The sequence below is a fragment of the Callorhinus ursinus genome, unplaced genomic scaffold (genome assembly GCF_003265705.2).
Source record: "Callorhinus ursinus isolate GAN/ISIS: 27379988/994484 unplaced genomic scaffold, GSC_fseal_2.0 scaffold12, whole genome shotgun sequence".
NCBI lineage: Eukaryota > Metazoa > Chordata > Mammalia > Carnivora > Otariidae > Callorhinus > Callorhinus ursinus.
Window position 1 is genome coordinate 62,988,562 of NW_027397074.1, and position 19,646 is coordinate 63,008,207.

Sequence of the window (19,646 nt, forward strand, 5' to 3'; positions counted from 1 at the left end):
GTCCATAGCACTTATTCTCCCCCAAACCAAAGGAAAAACTGCAACAATCCCCTAGGACTTAAATCCCTAAGATTCTTAAATAAAACCAATTCCAAGACAAGTGAGTTTTTCTGAACACACAGATGAGCCTAGAAAGGGTCCCATCTTCCCCACGGGGCTCTATTTCACATACCATAGGTGACCAAGTGACCCTGCATCCCCTATTCTTAGTAGCAATTCTTGGAGCCAATATGAGGGAAGACGTTCAGATAATTTAGTGTCTCTCCTCAGCTCAAACTTGATTTATAATCACAGCCTCACCTCACTCAGTGACCATCCCTCCACTTCCTCCTTACCTCCCTTGTCTGGGGGTTGGGGATATGGTGTGGGAGGAGACACAGACACATACACACATATAATACACACATATGTATTTGCAAAGGCAGACTTTCTGTAGACTAGAAAAGAAGCGTAGCAGGAAGTGATCCTCTGAAGTTTCTCTGGGAAGCTGCTTTCACTTTCACTTTTTGTAGGGAATTCTCAAATCATAATTCTAACTTTGTTTTTAAATAAATGTAACAATAATTACCATTGATTTAACCTTATATGCCAAACACTATGCTGAACACTTTCCAGACATTATTTCATTTCCTCCTTGCAAAAATCTTAATAAGTAGATACTATTATTATCTTTATTTTACAGGTGAAAAAACTGAACTGGAATCTGCCTAGAGTTGTTGCTTCTAAGCCGAAGCAGGATTCCTAGGTTAATATTTAACACTCAGGATTCTTCTCTTCGCCAAAGCCTACAGATCCACACCATGTAGATCTGATGTATTGTTACTGCTGCCAGCTCATTTTAGAAATAAATTAGATTCATATGGCATCGACTTTAATAGCGTAAGTGATCAGTTATCTCCCCAGCATGGAGTGCTTCCGTCGATCCTATGTGCCACTGAAAATCCTTCCTGAGTCATGGCCAAGGTAAATTCTAGGTTTCTGGGTGCTTAGAACAAGAGATTTAACTGTAGCAGGTACTACTGTGCTAGTAATTGCTTGAACTTAGAAATTTGGCCTCAACATGGATCTTTCCAGGCCCACAATTCATTTCCTTCTAAGGTCATCAAGAAATCGGCAGTAGTGAGGATTTCTTAATTGCTCTTAGATAGGGCACGGCAGGTGTCTGGTATTTCATGGAAATGCCTAGGTGGGCTGTTTTGGATTTCGCTGTCCTGAATTTTGTGGGCTCTTCCAAGAATATCAGGAAGTAAACATGAGGTATATTTCTGACAATGCTTTCAGTGAAACAAAGCAGGAAGACCCCTGGCTTACCTACTCGCTCTAGCGAGACCACTTGACAGTGCTAATGACAGCCTGTAGGATGAGCAAGGAGGAGGTGGGAAAGCAAGAAAAGGCGATGAAGAGACAAAGAAAGAATTAGAGAAAATAAGGAGGAGGAACAGAAGAGAAAGGGTAGGAATAGAAGTGTCACATAGTCAGCAGAGGGAAATAAGACGTTTCCCCTGACAATTTCTAAACAGTCTTTTTCCTTCAACACATAAAACGCCAACGTTCCTAGTATCATAAAAATGAAATTTAGAAGATTCTTCTCTATGTTTTTGTAAACCAAGAACAGCACTAAAGTATACATTTTTAATCAGGAACTTGAAATAACTCTAAAAAGTCACAGAAGTATTATAGTGAATTCCACAGACATGTACTGAGATAGGAGGACAATGAGTGGATGGACTTAGCAATAGAACATACTCTATGATAACCACCATACCTCTCTTACCATCTTTCAACGCGGAAAAAACTTAAGAACTTCCTTTAATTTACAAATTACCTATCTTTGCAATGTATACATGAGAATGGGGCAGAGGGAGGACACCCTTAAATGTCCTTGGTATTTTCTAACCTTTTCAAAGAAGTGAAAAGGAAAATGGTCATTAGAGATACAGATGATAGAGCAAGCCTAGAATTCCATACATTCCCCACCATTTTCTTTCAGTTACTATGAAATGAACTATGATCACTGAGTATATCACCACCCTAAATCACATAAAGGAACCAGAGAAGATTTTGTGAGATGTATTTATAAAAGATTATATCTAAGGAAAAGTTACCTTCAAGAGCAGAGGACCACAGCTCCATGGCAATGAGTCTTGGCCCATACTACATACTTGGTTTCCAGACCATAATAATCCTGGAGATGCCCAAAAGGGTTCCAAATTAATAGAACACCTCGTGATAGCCTAGAACTAATCCAAATGCCTCCCAACCCCAAGGCTGGCTAGAACAAGGCTTGGGCAAGCAGCAACACCATCCTCCAGACTTTCACCTCCTGTTGCATATGTACATTCTTTTAATGCTTCCACATTAAACTCCTTATAAAACTGTTAACCATAGGTTAAAAAACAAACAAAAACAGCAGACTTGGGGCAGGGGGAATCTACTAATATTGTCGAAGAATATACATGTTTTCAAGCAGCTACTCAAAGTCATCCAGAGATCTAAGACCCGTGACTCTTCTGGTCTTTAGCCCACAAATTTAGTATCATTGAGATGGAATGCAAAGTTAATTTTAAATTGGAGTCTAATCCAAAATGTTTATCTGCTCATCTGTCTTTTTGCTAAACTATAAATGCTTACTCTGTGACCTTGGTACATAACTTCACCTGTTTGTGCCTCATCTGCAAAATGGATTCATATTAGTATCTACCTCTCGGGGCTACTGGGAAGTTTACCTGAGCTAATATGCATAAAGTACTGAGTACTATCTTGCATGCCATTAATGCTCAATAAATGTCAAGAACCGAAGAAGGCCCCAAGCCTGCCTACTCCTCAAAGGTGAGCACAGCCACGCCACTAATAGAAAACACTACCTTCCTTTTCTCTTTGTTACACAGTAGTAAGGCCTTCACAATGGCTCCACATTGACCACGCCCTTCCTCTTTTCATTTGTCAAGGAAAACAAAATGGAGCCCAGTAAGCCCTTCCCTCAACTTCACCCTTCTGGCCTGGGTGTTCAAGATAAATAACCTACCATTTTAATACTGTATTTCATTAAATTTACGACACATTTTTCACATTTTAGCATCCCTGAAATAGGGATGTATTTTACAACCGATGGCCTCTTAGATTCAATGAAAACAGTAATAATGTTGTTATTCCCCATGCCAAATGTATCGTTACTTAATTCCATACAATTTGTGTTCTCACCAAGAACACTTTCCACAGTTTGCAATGTTATTTCTATGAGATAATTAATAAAAGAATATTTGGAAAAATGACAACTTTTCTGTTAAAGGGGCACTGCATACACACCAAAGATCACTTCCAAAATCCTGAGCTGTTAAGGTCTGTTAAGGCTTAAAAGCTTGGGAAGAGGAGAGGGGGCGGGTAGGAGGGTTCCATTGCAAATAAATCAAAATAAAGTTCTGATAATGCTGTCACCAGTAGCAAGTGAGACTGAAAACAATTATGATTTTCTGGAGAGTGGGAAAGTCACTAGGGAAAGTTGTTGGCCTAAATCTCTGTCCTCCTAACTCACTTTGCAGAATGGCACAAGTCTACACTGCCAGAAGGTCATATACCCCTAGATTCACTCATCTACATGGGAAAGGGGGTGGGGGGGGAGTGCAAGTGACAAAATATACACGCAGACATATAGGCATCCATGCAAAGTGCTACTGCTGACTTTTGTTTTTACCATAAAGTATGTGAAAGCTACGGCCTGAGTAAATGATCCTTCAGTCCCATGAGTAGCTACATCCGCATCATTACAGCTTCACCTTCCCCACATTTTGATAACTGATGACCCACAATATCAAAAAATGTTCACCTTTGTTCAGGTTACTGAACGCTCTCTCTCCCTTCCTTCCTTCCTTCCTCTCCCCTCCCCGCTCCCACTCCCCTGAAATCACTGTCTGAAAAGGACATCACTTCTGTAAGTTGTCAGGGCACTTAGCCCAACTCAATCGGGCAGAGTAACAACGAACTGCGTCTGCTTGGGCCCCTTTCTGCGTTAAGTGCTCACACTGGCCTCGCAGCCCCTGCAGGGTCTCAGGAGTTCAGGAGTCGCTGATATTCAGGGTGCCCAAATTTCTTACACCTTCTTGGTCTGTTACAGTGTAGCCAAGGAGCAGCAGTTTGCTGGGGGGGGGGGGGGGGGGGGGAGTCCCAATCTCAAAGAGAATGGCCAGCCCGAGATGGTCAGGGCTGGGAGTTTGTGATCAGAGTTTGGCTAAGCAGGCCAGAGCTGGAAAGGTCGTCCGGCAACCGCGCAAAGAGAAAGCTGGGATTAAGGAAGAGGACTGCCCCCCAAAATCTCCATCAACCACACCGCGCAGCCAGCCGACCTAAATAAGCGTGCAGTCCGAAAATTAACAGGGTGTTCGTTCTGCAGCTTCCACCCCTATCCTTTACTCCCCAGCAACCGCTCCCGCTTCCCCGCCAAAAAAGAGAGAGAGAGAGAGAGAGACAGAGCAAAGAAAAAAGAAAAAAAACTTTAATTGCCATCCCTTCCCTTTTCTATTCAGAAATTCCAGAACTGCGCCGACAGCCCTCCCTCGCTCCAAGGGAAACGCTCGCAAGGGAGGCCCAAAAGCTCCCCACTCTCTCCCTCGCCCGTCCGGGCAACCGCTGGGTTCCGCGGAGTCGCCGGGTGGCCCGCGACGCAAGGCGTAGGAGGCAGAGCTCGCCCGCCGCTCTCGCAGGACAGTCCCAGCCTCGCCGGCGATCTCCAAGCGCATCTCGCCGGCTGAGCCCACCGCCCGTCGGCTCAGCCCCCCTCCGGGCGGCCCTCCTCACCTGGTCCTCTCTAAGGTTCCGACCGGTCCTGCCGCGTTCGAGCTCCTGGGTCCGGAAAGGGAAGGCTCCGAATTCCCAGCAGAAATTGGGATGGGGGCCGGGAGGAGGAGGTGTTTGCTCAACTTCTGAGGACGTCATGCCTCTTCCTCCCGCAGCCAATCAGCGGCCGCCCTGAGGGAACAACCTTCTCCTCCGCCAATCGGCGGCGCTGCCAGGTGCTAAGTCATGCCCTGCCCCTGCTCCTCCCCGAAAATCTCTGCCTTCTTGATCTCTGACCTGCGTGCGTCCTTAGCTGGGGGCATCACGTCCTCCTAGGACAGTTATTGACCAAGTTTGTAACTGTCCGTAGCAGAGGACAGGCGGAGACGCAGAGGACGAAAATAGTACAGGCATTATACCTAGAGAGATGTGTGTATCTCCTGGAAAAAAGTTGCGAACGCATGTCTATTATGTTTGTTTAGCCATACACACTTTTCGAAGAGTTTCACAGCTTCATAATAAGCCTGTGAAGCCAGATGACGGTTCTTAGAACAGTTTTAGAGTCCAACAAACTGAGACTAGGAAATTAAACGTAGTGTATCCACATCCAATAAATATTAAGAATTTATGTGTATATGGCAAAGTCTATATTCTTAAAAAGTCTTAAGTGGCCCTAGAGGGACAGGGAGAAATGCACTTCATGAAGACTAGCCTCAGCACTAGAGGCTGAAGAAATGCCAGACGCCCATCTGTGGTCCTTTAGGGAATCAATGGCCAAAAAGTAACTGTCCTTCCTATTCTTATAACTTTCTCCAACACAGACTTTTCTCATACCTACCACAGCTGTGTTTAACCATAAAACTCTTGTGTCAATAATCCAGAGCCTAGAACATTCTTATAAACTCCACTTGTACTCCAAGCGCAGAGAAAGTTAAAATCTTTTCTGGAAGCTGAGACTGTCCTCTGTATCTCTAGCTTCACATACCCAAAATCATACTCCTAATCACTCCTCTTTTAAAGTCTTCCCTTTGTGCTGGGTTTCCCAGCTCCATTCCTGGTATCACCGCTTCCTAATCACCACTGAGCCAGGCCTGAAACACCAAATCTGCTTCAGTTCTTTCTCCATCTGTCAACCTGATCCCTGGTGTTGACTCTGTCCTTTAAAATCCCTCTCCTATCACTCTCGCCCAAACCCCTTTTATGCACTACCTAGGTCATATTCCCTTAAGCAGAGAACTCTGATCATCTCATTAGCCTGAGCAAAAGCCCCTGAGACTATCCACTATTTGTAGACCATTGCCCCAAGTCCTTCACACAACATAGGAGTTGCTTCAAGATATGGCCCAAATCAGCCATCTCAGCTTTATTTCTATAGCAGAACCAGCCTTTTTTTTTTTTAAAGATTTATTTATTTATTTTTTGAGAGGCTGAGAATGAGAGAGAGAGAGAGAGAGAGAGAGAGAGCACATGAGAGGGGGAAGGGTCAGAGGGAGAAGCAGACTCCCCGCCAAGCAGGGAGCCCGATGTGGGACTCGATCCCGGGACTCCAGGATCATGACCTGAGCCGAAGGCAGTCGCTTAACCGACTGAGCCACCCAGGCGCCCCAGAACCAGCCTTAAACTGACACTGAAACACAATCTGTGCTTTTCTATATCCCTAAGGATTAGGAGCCTGAATCAGAATCCTTACTTTTCCCCCTCAAGCTGTAAATCATGGGGAAGTTATTTCATTTTCAAAAAAGTCTAGGTTCCCTTATCTGTCGATAGAATAATAATAGGAACTACTTCACGGGGTCGTTATGATAACAAAATAAGCTGATGTCCAAAGTGTTCTGCCAAGTGTCTAAAGAAACTGACAATTATTATTTCTCCCCCAGTATCTCATGCTGTCCACTTTTCTGTAATTCTCATTTACAAAAATGTCCACCTCTCCAAAACTAATCCATCCTTTAGCATTCAGCTCAAATGCCACTTCATCAATGAAGCTGTCCCTGAATACCAAGCAGATCCGACCTCTCCCTTCTGTGTCTGCCTCTCTTGCTGTACTGGCCCCAGGCTTTCTTATTCAATAGCCATTTGTACCTAGCTTATCTCCATCTCTCACCTGTCCTCACTATCAGCTCATAAAACCTTTAATAAAAGCAAGTATATATGTGTGTGTATATATATCCTTACTCACGTTTTCCCTATTGCTTCTAACACAATACTATGCATGTGATAGATCAGTCAGAGTCTCAGAAGGAAACAGATGGCACAATCCAACTGAGTAAGTGAGGAGACATGAAAGGAGTAAGCGTGTGCAGCAATAGAGGAAGGCAACAAAAAGATGCTGCCTTCCCCCCCCAACCCCCCAGGGACTAGCAACAGTGAGAAGTACCTGCAGGCCTTCATGTGGCCAGGTAAGAGATGGTTACCAGAACTTAGAAAGAGCTCTAGCTGTGGTGTAGCTAAAGCTATGGGGAGTACCACTTGATAGTGGTGGCTTTTAGCAGGCAGGGAGCTGCCTAAGGAACAAAAAACTCCACCCAGAGGGAGCTATGTAAGGCAGAAGTCAATAAACTTCTTTCTGTAACGGGCCAGAAAGGTCTCTATCACAACACCCAACTCTGTCATTTGGAGTGTAAAAGCAGCCATAGACAATACTTAAATGGATAGGTGTGGCTGTGTGCCAATAAAACTTTATTTATAAGACCATTGCAGGGCAGGGGCGCCTGGGTGGCTTGGTCATTAAGCATCTGCCTTCGGCTCGGGCCTTGATCCCAGGGTCCTGGGGTCGAGCCCCGCATCAGACTCCCTGCTCTGTGGGAAGCCTGCTTCTCCCTCTCCTGCTCCTCCTGCTTGTGTTCCCTCTCTCCTGTGTCTCTCTCTCTGTCAAATAAATAAAATCTTAAAAAAAAAAAAAAAAAAAAAAGACCATTGCAGGGCAGATACGGACCAGGGGTCGTAGTTTATAGGCCTCTGGCCTAAGGAATGAATAACCTCCCTTCATTCTCCTACCCTCCCATCTCCTGCTGGTGCTGTCTACTAATTGAACACAAGAAAAGCCAGAGGGTTGGTGTAGCCCGTAAGTGTTAGTCCCTCAGGGACAGAGCAGGTAGAGAAGGGGGCAAAAATTCTAGAAGATTCAAAGGAGAATATTCAGCACAAAAGGTTTTCAGCAAATGCTTGTCAAAATTAGTGAATCATATGACTGGTTACTGTGAATATCTCTGCAAATGGTTGAACATTCATGGGAAAACTATCAAAATTACTTCCCTGAATAGACAAATTTGGAAAAGGGCCCTGGACCATGGTGACCCCACAAAGGGCCCAAGAGGCTCAGTCAGCTTCTCTCCTGCTTTACTTTGAAACCCCATCCACTTCTGACCTACCCTCACCTTGAAGAAATACTAACCTGGCCCCAAATCCCTCCTGTGTATAAATTCCAAACTACTGCTGAAATGCTTATGGTATTCAGGAATTTTGCAAAATATGTGAATGAGAAATACTGTTCCTTAAAATGGGGAATTCAAATGTTTTTCACTATAGTGATATTTGTTTTAATAAATGTGACAGTTCTCAGAAATTTCTTCACAATGAAAAGGGGCAACAGATGAGATTAAAAACAGGGCTTGGATATATCGCAAGTCAGCTCCCACAGTCAACCCCTCAGACACCCTCAGCATGGGAGACCCCTTCTACCCACGTGGGGTGCTAGGTTGACACTCCTAAATTAGAAAGTTGATTTGGGGCCACTCAAGCTGCCTCCCTTTCTCCCACCTTCTTTGGCTTTCTTTCTTCCCTAATTGTTCCTCACTTGGGTTCTGTCCTTCCTGAAAGACCCTAAGGGTAGTAGTTAGGCATCTGAACACGGCAGTGAGCTGGACCTAGACTAAATCCTCCTTTTCCACTCACTAACAAGCCATTTTGTCTCTTCATTTTCCTTGTCAGGACAATGGGAAAAATCACAGTTCTCAAGAAGATTAAGTGAAGCATGTTCTCAATATATGGGAGCTATTATTGGTGCTCACTATTTTATTCCGTCTTATCTTCTCCTCCCTCCTCCCCATTTTTTTGTGTTCAGAACCCACTCTCCATCTTAAGTTAACTTGGCCATAAAGAGAAAAGAGATGGACGTTTGGAGGGAGGAGGGAGGAGCAATCCAGCATGCTACTAAGTTTGTTCTACTTATTTCTCAAGACCTTATATTCTTACATGAACATATCAGCTATAATCTGTCCACCCTAATAAATTATTCTATTATAAACACAAGCTTCTTGTAGACAGAAAGTGCAAAATCAAATGTACAAAATAAAAAAAAAAATAGTTTAGGAAGGCAAAGTTTCTAAATGACAATTACTATTGTTGTCTCCCCAGTTATCTTAGGAAAGAAACCTACGGTCTTTATCTTCAAGCAATTTAAAATTGATCAGATAAGGCAAAAGCAGGAACCACCCACAGATAAATCGTAATTCCTGCAAACAGTTTCTGAATGGAGATAGTGATGTCCTGGGGGACTGTTCCCCACCCACCCTTTTAGAAAAAAGCAGAGAAATCTAATTCCTAGTTTACCTCCTCTACCATTAGCAGTCCTTAACAAGCATTCCTGAAGAAAATAAAATTCAAGAAAATTTCAAAGCTCCTTCGCAGTTCCAGCGTCAACCTTTACTGGTTTCTAGTGTTTCACAAAGTCCTCAAGGGTCTTGGCACCCCGTGAGAGTTAAGTGTGTGTAGGGATACCTCACTGGGTGAGTTTGCTGCCCATCATCGCCTGCTTAGTAACTGTTATTAGAAGTCAACTAGGACTTGCACGTTTTCAGTTACATATCATTGTATTTTATAAATTGGTTGAGGGGCGCCTGGGTGGCTCAGTTGTTGAGCATCTGCCTTCGGTTCAGGTCATGATCCCAGGGTCCTGGGATCGAGCCCCACGTCGGGCTCCCTGCTTGACGGGAGGCCTGCTTCTCCCTCCCCCACTCCCCCTGCTTCTGTTCCCTCTCTCGCTGTGTCTCTCTCTGTCAAATAAATAAATAAAATCTTTAAATTGGTTGAGAATTATAAGTTATAATAATATAAGCAAATTTGGGGAATGCAAATTTTGGAGTATATCTCCCTGACAAATGATGGATCTAATAAGTTCAAATCAAGGAAGAAAACCCAGTGCTTTTCCTCTCAGTCTTGTTTGAATGAAAGTCTCAAGAGAGAAGGTGACTTGAGGGACTGAGAAAAGATTGGAGAAAGGAGGGGGGAGGTTATCAAAGCAAAAATAAAACTCAAGTATAATTTTTCTGGCGTGTTTGCAAGTGTAATTGAGCCAGAAACAACTAGCAGATCGGGTTTAGGAGGTAGGAGAGTCAGGATCTTCTCATTCTAGCCCCAGTCTGGGTCAGGTACTGAATGAAACCAATCTTTAACTGTTGTCATCTCACTACAGAGCTAGGTATGAGTGGAAAAAAAACACACATAAAATTTGGGTTTTTTGCAATATAAGAGATAGCAGGTAAGAGAAATAATCTCAGCATTGGCAAGGTCACAGCAGGAAGCAGAAAATCAGGTGGAGAAAGTATCCCTGACATTGAACTGACTCTCATTGCCATTTGTATAGTTCCTCAGAAAAATATAACAGAATTTGAAAAGAACAGAAAAAGAGGGCACCTGGGTGGCTCAGTTGGTTAAGCCACTGCCTTCGGCTCAGGTCATGATCCTGGAGTCCCGGGATCGAGTCCCGCATCGGGCTCCCTGCTCGGCAGGGAGTCTGCTTCTCCCTCTGACCCTCCCCCCACTCATGTGCTTTCTCTCTCTCATTCTTTCTCTCAAATAAATAAATAAAATCTTTAAAAAAAAAAAAAAGAAAAGAACAGAAAAAGAACACCAAAGGAGGAAGTTCCTGTTGGATGGTGTAATGTTGACATTGCCCATGACAAGCACAGGCCTTTGTGTCACTATCACTTAACTGTTATTGAAGGACCCCAACCGTCTAAAACAAAACAATGGCAAAAGACAAGAATTTACAAAATAGCCAGAGTGCTGTCTGGACCAATATACATAGGCTAACTCCAAATGTTTGTTTGCTATTTTGTAAACATAGTTTAAATATAAACACTTCCCCTACCCTAAGAAGACAAATGCCCACAACGCCGAAGGTATATCAAGACAAACACCACACCAGTGTATGAACGCCCAGGAGTCAGAGACTCTGTGCTCTGTCGTGGAAATCTACTGTCCACCCTACACATACGAAGTCCTGAGGGATCCATGCTGTAACATGGAAAAAAGAGATGTGAACCACGGATAAAACAGGGAAATGAAAAGAACAAAATGAGGGAGAGTGGAAAAAACAAGGATAAAGAATGAAGTGAGCGGAGGAGGCCAGGCCTATAGCAGGAGAATTAAAGCAAAAGGTATGCACTGCGGGCAAGTCCAGTGCAGGGGAAACAAGAATGAGCCGCCACGGAGAACAGAAAAGTATTTCAGAAAGGGAAAAGGAGTCAAAGATCTTGTGAAAACACCCAAATCTTAGAATTCCTCTGTCTAATTTTAAGAAGGGAACTAGTTTGGGGTGCCTAGATGGCTCAGTCAGTTAAGCGTCCAACTCTCGGTTTCGGTTCAGGTCCTGGGTGGTGAGATCAAGCCCCGCGCTCGGCTCCCTGCTGAGCTTGGAACCTGCTTAATGTTCTCTCTCTCCCTCTCCCTCTGCCCTGCCACTTGCTCACACGTACACTAGCTCTCTCTAAAAAAAGAGAAAAAAAAAAAAGCAAATTAGTTCAAGAAACCTTTCATAGCTAGCAATATCTTCTGCTCCTTAATTCCTTTCTTAAGCACAGGCTGCCCTTGCCTGCTGACATCCTCGGCCTCTTCTCTCAGCCTCAGCCTCTTCCTGGAGGCCGTGAAAGCTCCATGGCTTGACTTGTGGAAGCATGGCTGTGCTATCCACTGAGCCACAACAGTGAAATACCTTCTCACCTGAAAGGAAGGGTACTGTGTCCCTAAGCACCTAACAGAGTTCCATGGCCTTTGTACTGAGTTGAATAACGTCTCCCCCAAATTCATGTCCACCCAGAACCTCAGAATGTGACTTTGTTTGGAAATACAGTCTTGGCAGATAAAATTAAGGTAAGAATCAAGATATGATCATACTGGATTCAGGTGAAAATGCCACTATATGAGACAGAAAAGAACACACAAAGGCACAAGAAAGAAGGCCATGTGAAGACAGAAGCAAAGACTGGAGTTATGCTGCCACAGCCAAGGAACCCCCAAAGCACCAGGAACTAGAAGAAGCAAGAAAGAATTCTCTCCTTCTCCCCCTAGAGGCTACAGAGGGAGCATGACGGTGCCGACACCTTGATATCAAACTCTGGTCTCCAGAACTGTGAAACAATAAATCCCTGTGGTTCTAACCCACCCGGTTTGTGGCACTTTATTGCAACAGCAGGAAACTAATAGACTTGCAAATCACCAAAGAGCCAGGTTGTCATCCAATGTTTGGGTGATCGTTCATGTACCACTATCTGAAGACACAAAAAATAAAATCATACAATGACTATTCGGGATCTTTTCTGGTTCCATACAATTTTAGGATTATTTGTTCCATTTCTTTGAAAAAAGTTGATGATATTTTGATAGGGATTGCATTAAATGTGTACATTACTCTAGGTAGCATTGACATCTTCACAATGTTTGTTCTTCCAATCCATGAGCATGAAACGTTTTTCCATTTCTTTTTGTCTTCCTCAATTTCTTTCATGAGTATTTTATAGTTTTCTGAGTACAGATTCTTGGCCTCTTTGGTAAGATTTATTCCTAGGTATCTTATGGTTTTGGGTGCAATTGTAAATAGGATCGACTCCTTAATTTCTCTTTCTTCTGTCTTGTTGTTGGTATATAGGAATGCCACTGATTTCTGTGCACTGATTTTATATCCTGCCACTTTACTGAATTCCTGTATGAGTTCTAGGAGTTTTGGGGTGAAGTCTTTTGGGTTTTCCACATAAAGTATCACATCATCTGCAAAGAGTGAGAGTTTGACTTCTTCTTTGCCAATTAGGATGCCTTTTATTTCTTTTTGTTGTCTGATTGCTGTGGCCAGGACTTCTAATACTATGTTGAATAGCAGTGGTGAGAGTGGACATCCCTGCCGTGTTCCTGACCTTACGGGGAAAGCTCTCAGTTTTTCCCCATTGAGAATGATATTCTCTGTGGGTTTTGCATAGATGGCTTTTATGATATTGAGGTATGTACCCTCTATCCCTACACTCTGAAGAGTTTTGATCAAGAAAGGATGCTGTACTTTGTCAGATGCTTTTTCTGCATCTCTTGAGAGGATCATATGGTTCTTGTTCTTTCTTTTATTAATGTATTGTATCACGTTGATTGATTTGTGGACATTGAACCAAACTTGCAGCCCAGGAATAAATCCCACTTGGTCATGGTGAATAATCCTTTTAATGTACTGTTGGATCCTATTGGCTAGTATTTTGGTGAGAATTTTTGCATCCATGTTCATCAAGGATATTGGTCTGTAATTCTCCTTTTTGATAGGATCTTTGTCTGGTTTTGGGATCGAGGTAATGGTGGTCTCATAAAATGAGTTTGGAAGTTTTCCTTCCATTTCTATTTTTTGGAACAGTTTCAGAAGAATAGGTATTAATTCTTCTTTAAATGTTTGGTAGAATTCCCCTGGGAAGCCATCTGGCCCCGGGCTCTTGTTTTTGGGAGATTTTTGATGACTGCTTCAATTTCCTTAGTGATTATAGGTCTGTTCAGGTTTTCTATTTCTTCCTGGTTCAGTTTTGGTAGTTTATACAACTCTAGAAATGCATCCATTTCTTCCAGATTATCTAATTTGCTGGCATATAGTTGCTCATAATATGGTGCTTATAATTGTTTGTATTTCTTTGGTCTTGGTTGTGATCTCTCCTCTTTCATTCATGATTTTATTTATTTGGGTCATTTCTCTTTTCTTTTTGATAAGTCTGGCCAGGGGTTTATCAATCTTGTTAATTCCTTCAAAGAACCAGCTCCTAGTTTCATTGATCTGTTCTACTGTTCTTTTGGTTTCTATTTCATTAATTTCTGCTCTGATCTTTATTATTTCTCTTCTCCTGTTGGGTTTAGGCTTTATTTGCTGTTCTTTCTCCAGCTCCTTTAGGTGTAGGGTTAGGTTGTATATTTGAGAGCTTTCTTGTTTCTTGAGAAAGTCTTGTATTGCTATATACTTTCCTCTTAGGACTGCCTTTGCTGCATCCCAAAGATTCTGAACAGTTCTGTTTTCTTTTTTTTTTTTTAAAGATTTTATTTATTTAATTGACAGAGAGAGAGAGACAGAGAAAGAGGGAACACAAGCAGGGGGAGTGGGAGAGGGAGAAGCAGGCTTCCCGCCAAGCAGGGAGCCCGATGCGGGGCTTGATCCCAGGACGCCAGAACCATGACCTGAGCCGAAGGCAGTTGCTCAACCAACTGAGCCACCCAGGTGCCCCGAACAGTTCTGTTTTCATTTTCATTGGTTTCCATAAATTTTTTAAATTATTCTTTAATTTCCTGGTTGACCAATTCATTCTCTAGTAGGATGTTCTTTAGCCTCCATGTATTTGAGTTCTTTCCAACTTTCCTCTTGTGATTGAGTTCTAGTTTCAAAGCATTGTGGTCCGAAAATATGCAGGGAATGATCCCAATCTTTTGGTATCGGTTGAAACCTGATTTGTGACCTAGGACGTGATCTATTCTGGAGAATGTTCCATGGGCACTAGAGAAGAATGCATATTCTGTTGCTTTGGGATTGAATATTCTGAATATATCTGTGAAGTCCATTTGGTCCAGTGTGTCATTTAAAATCTTTATTTCCTTGTTGATCTTTTGTTTAGATGATCTGTCCATTTTAGTGAGGGGGGTGTTAAAGTCCCTACTATTACTATATTGTTGTCGATGTGTTTCTTTGCCAGAGGAATGTTGAAAAAGGAAAGCAAAGCTGGTGGCATCACAATTCCGGACTTCAAGCTCTATTACAAAGCTGTAATCATCAAGACAGTATGGTACTGGCATAAAAACAGACACATAGATCAATGGAACAGAACAGAGAGCCCAGAAATGGACCCTCAACTCTATGGTCAACTAATCTTCGACAAAGCAGGAAAGATTGTCCAATGGAAAAAAGTCTCTTCAACAACAAAGACAGTGTTGGGAAAATGGACAGCCACATGAAGAAGAATGAAACTGGACAATTTCCTTACACTACACACAAAAATAGTTCAAAAATGGGCGCCTGGGTGGCTCAGTCATTAAGTGTCTGCCTTCAGCTCAGGTCATGATCTCAGGGTCCTGGGATCGAGCCCCACATCAGGCTCTCTGCTCGGCGGGAAGCCTGCTTCTCCCTCTCCCACTCCCCCTGCTTGTGTTCCTGCTCTTGCTATCTCTCTCTCTGTCAAATAAATAAATAAAATCTTTAAAAAAAAATAGATTCAAAAGGGTTGAAAGACCTAAAGGTGAGACAGGAGTCCATCAAAATCCTAAAGGAGAACACAGGCAGCAACCTCTTCAACCTCAGCCGCAGCAACTTCTTCCTAGAAACATTGCCAAAAGCAAGGGAAGCAAGGGCAAAAATGAACTATTGGGACGTCATCACGATAAAAAGCTTCTGCACAGCAAAAGAAACAGTCCACAAAACCAAAAGACAACCGACAGAATGGGAGAAGATATTTGCAAATGACATATCAGATAAAGGGCTAGTATCCAAAATCTATAAAGAACGTATCAAACTCAACACCTAAAGAACAAATACTCCAATCAAGAAATGGGCAGAAGACACAAACAGACATTTTTCCAAAGAAGACATCCAAATGGCCAACAGGCACATGAAAAAGTGCTCAACATTGCTCGGCATCAGGGAAATCCAAATCAAAACCTCAATGAGATACCATCTCATACCATTCAGAATGGCTAGAATTAACAAGTCAGGAAACGACAGATGTTGGCAGGGATGTGGAGAAAGGGGAACCCTCCTACATTGTTGATGGGAATGCAAGCTGGTGCAGCCACTCTGGAAAACAGTATGGAGGTTCCTCAAAAAGTTGAAAATATAGCTACCATATGCCCCAGCAATTGCACTACTGGGTATTTACCCCAAAGATACAAATGTAGTGATCCGAAGGGGTATATGCACCCCGTTGTTTATAGCTGCAATGTCCACAATAGCCAAACTATGGAAAGGGCCAAGATGTCCATCGACAGATGAATGGATAAAGATGTGGTGTGTACACACACACACACACACACACACACACACACACACACACAATGGAATATTTTGCAGCCATCAAAAGGAATGAAATCTTGCCATTTGCAACAACATGGATGGAACTAGAGGGTATTATGCTGAGCAAAATAAGTCAATCAGAGAAAGACACGTATCATATGATCTCACTGATATGAGGAATTCTTAATCTCAGGAAACAAACTGAGGGTTGCTGGGGTGGTGTGGGGTGGGAGGGATGGGGTGGCTGGGTGATAGACATTGGGGGGGAATGTGCTATGGCAAGTGCTGTGAATTGTGTAAGACTGTTGAATCACAGACCTTTGCCTCTGAAACAAATAATACATTATGTGTTAAAAAAAAGAAGATAGTAGGAAGGGTAAAATAAAGGGGGGGAAATTGGAGGGGGAGACGAACCATGAGAGACGATGGACTCTGAAAAACAAACTGAGGGTTCTAGAGGGGAGGGGGTGGGGGGATGGGTTAGCCTAGTGATGGGTATTAAAGAGGGCACATAGTGAATGGAGCACTGGGTGTTATACGCAAACAATTAATCATGGAACACTACATCAAAAACTAATGATGTAATGTATGGTGATTAACATAACATAATAAAATTTAAAAAAAGTAAAAAAAAACGGATAGGAATTCCATTACTGAAAAAAATCATACAATGAACAAAAAAAGTTAAAATGTACAATAACCGCACAAGCAGGAATGTAAAGTCAAGATCACTTTGTTAGATTGATCTTTGAAAGATTATTTGCTTTAAATGTCTAGAAAAACTGAAGCTGACTTAGAGCCTCACTGTGAGCTCTAAAATCAATTTGAAATACAGGTACACTGAAGCTCTTTGATCCTATTTTTAAAAGACCTTTGCCTAGGGATTTTGGAGAAGCAGCCTTATATCTACAATTTCTACAGACCCATTTAGCAAGAGTATCTCACTTACAAAAAAAAAACTGTGAAAAGAAAAGTGGTGGAAACAAACTTGTTTTTCTCCTTTCATTCTTGACAAGCTCTGTAACTTATGCTCCCTCATTAGGTAGGCTGAAAAAAAGCTTATCACAGAAATGGTGAATACTATCTTGAAAACAGCATCATTGTTATTATTATACATGGTACACTGGGCACAATAACCCCCAGAATGCGAGAAAAAAGTCAGAAAAGTATCACCCTCAAATGAAACAGATGAACAACAGCAAAAAGGAGGGAAGTGGCCAATGGCTCAGTCCTTAAGTGTCTGCCTTCGGCTCAGGTCATGATCCCAGGGTTCTGGGATCGAGTTCCAGTAGGGCTCCCTGCTCAGCGGGAAGCCTGCTTCTCCCTCTCCCACTCCCCCTGCTTGTGTGCCTGGTCTAGCTATGTCTCTGTCAAATAAATAAATAAAATATTAGAAACTGTTTCTAAATGAATTGCTGAAAGACTAAGAAATTTCCCAGCTCTTCTTCAGGAGACCCTGTTGTCTTCTCATGAAGATCTCTATGAGATACAATAATATAAACAAACTGTAACTTAATTGCTTGTTTTCTGCCTAAAGGAATGATATGGTAACAGAAGAGTAATGAGATGCATGGAATCTAAAAAAAGGTAAACAGGGTCTTGTGCAATGAGTGTCCTCTAGCCAAGCCAGAAGAGTGTCTATATCCTTACACTAGAGACACAGGGGTAGATCCGGACTTTGAGGAAATACTATCTGAAGGACCTTCTTTTTCTTTCTTTATTTCTTTTCTTTTTTTTTTTTTTAAAGTAAACCAACATGGGGCTTGAACTCACAACCCTGAGATCAAGAGTCACATGCTCTACCAACTGAGCTGGCCAGGCCACCCCCGGGGACCTTTTTAATACAAAAGGCAAAATTGTGAATTCAAAATGAAATACAAAAGTAAATTGTTATTCATACAAAAACAAGAATTCACAATGAATTATTAGAGGCTTGCAAATTCAAGTCCCATTCTTCTGAAATCTCTTTAAGCAATTTGCCAAAAATGTGTCTATAGAAAGTCTTTCTGGTTGCAATTCTAACTTCCCCTCTCTACGGAGAACACACTACAGCTCCCAGCCGTTCTCAGGACTCATAGGGCTCAAGTGAGGGAGGTGCCAAAGCTGAAGGGTTTTTTACTTTATGTTACATCTACCTCTGCAGAGAAGGTTGCCTCCAGACTGCACTGTAACACAGACTTCCCTGAGCAGGAGAGAATGCACTGTCAAGCAGTGACATGTACTTCTGATTGCAAATTAATAATAAACAGACATTTTGGCTTTCAATCTCTTTTGAGTTCAATCTGCATGAGTCAGTCCCTAAGAACAAAAAGTGCTGATAACAATGAGGGAGGTTAAATGTTGGGGTCCCTAGCAAATAATACCATACTGAGAATCATAGTTGACCAGCCAGCCACACTATATTTTTGACATCTTCACCTACCACCTAGTTCCAAGACCATATATCCACTTAGCAAGAAATACTTGACTCTTCCCTTTCCCAGACACACACACACACCCCTGACAAGATACAGCTCACTCCATTCCCTAAAGACCAACTATGATCTCAGTTTAGGATGAATTTATATCTAATACAGTGGTTCTTGCCTTTGGCTGTGCAGCAGAATCACAAATAAGAAAAATGTTCTGATAACAACATACAAAATAGATTTTTTAAAAAGAGGAATGATCAATTGCCATTGGGCCAAGGGATAAACCAGTGCCTTCGTTAAAAAGAATCACATCTCGTTTCCCTGATACAAGGTCATGGCAGTGCTATTTATGAAATGGAGTGGTAGAGGAGGGGATGAGCTTTTTAGAAGAAGAGTTAAGTTTCATGCGTATTTCATTTGCAATACAGCAGAATATGTCTACAGAGATCTAGTCACTGTGTACTGCAAGTATATTCATGCATGTCTTTACCTTCTGGTAGATTGTGAGCCCCATGAAGTCAGATAATGTATCTTATTCACCTTTATAGTCTTGGTGTCCATCTCAGAGCCTACAATACAGAAGAAGCTCAATAAATATTTTATGAACAGATGAACAAATAAACAGACATATGGAGTAAATTAACCAGTGTTTGATAATCTGTTTGGGAACTGAATCATCTAGACTGAAGCTTTCCCATATATTTGCCAAGTCCCAGACAGAGACAAGAACTCGGGCACCTGAAGTCTCGATGTCTGGAAACCCTGATTCTCTCATTCTGTCTACCTGGTCACCAGATTCTCCCAAAGACTACCTTCTCTTAAATTCTTCACTCCCTTACTCCACATGCCCATCAATTCATACCACTACTCCTTGCTATTACTCTGTAATGCCAATTGCTCATCTAGAATACTAACTGGTTATCTGCCCATATTCTCTATATTCTGTGTTCTGCCTTCCAAGTTGCATGTCCCCTACCACTTGTAACTGCATCCCAATGCCAATGGCTGTCCTCACCTGATGCCTCCCAATTTGTCCTTCTTTCCATAGTGTATCAGTCCATGTACTAGCAGGAAAGAAATGATAGGCACAAAGGCTGGACCTGAAAGGGTTTAATGAAAGTATTATTCAAAGAGATATGGACCAGAATGGCTAAAATTAACAAGACAGGAAATAACAAATGTTAGCAAAGATGTGGAGAAAGGGGAACCCTTTTACACTGTTGGTGGGAATGCAA

General features: G+C 42.3%; 1 protein-coding gene across 2 annotated transcripts in view; it reads right to left on the reverse strand.

Moving 5' to 3' along the window:
* The window catches only part of AASS (aminoadipate-semialdehyde synthase), a 59,032-nt gene extending 54,103 nt beyond the window's left edge, over window positions 1–4,929 (reverse strand). The window contains exon 1 of one of the 2 annotated variants that reach the window (XM_025865718.2): window positions 4,792–4,929. In XM_025865718.2, the coding sequence (XP_025721503.2) occupies window positions 4,792–4,929 (138 nt within the window). The remainder of the gene's footprint in view (window positions 1–4,791) is intronic. The other variant, XM_073899132.1, reaches the window with a different exon arrangement.
* Between the last annotated feature and the right edge of the window lie 14,717 nt (window positions 4,930–19,646).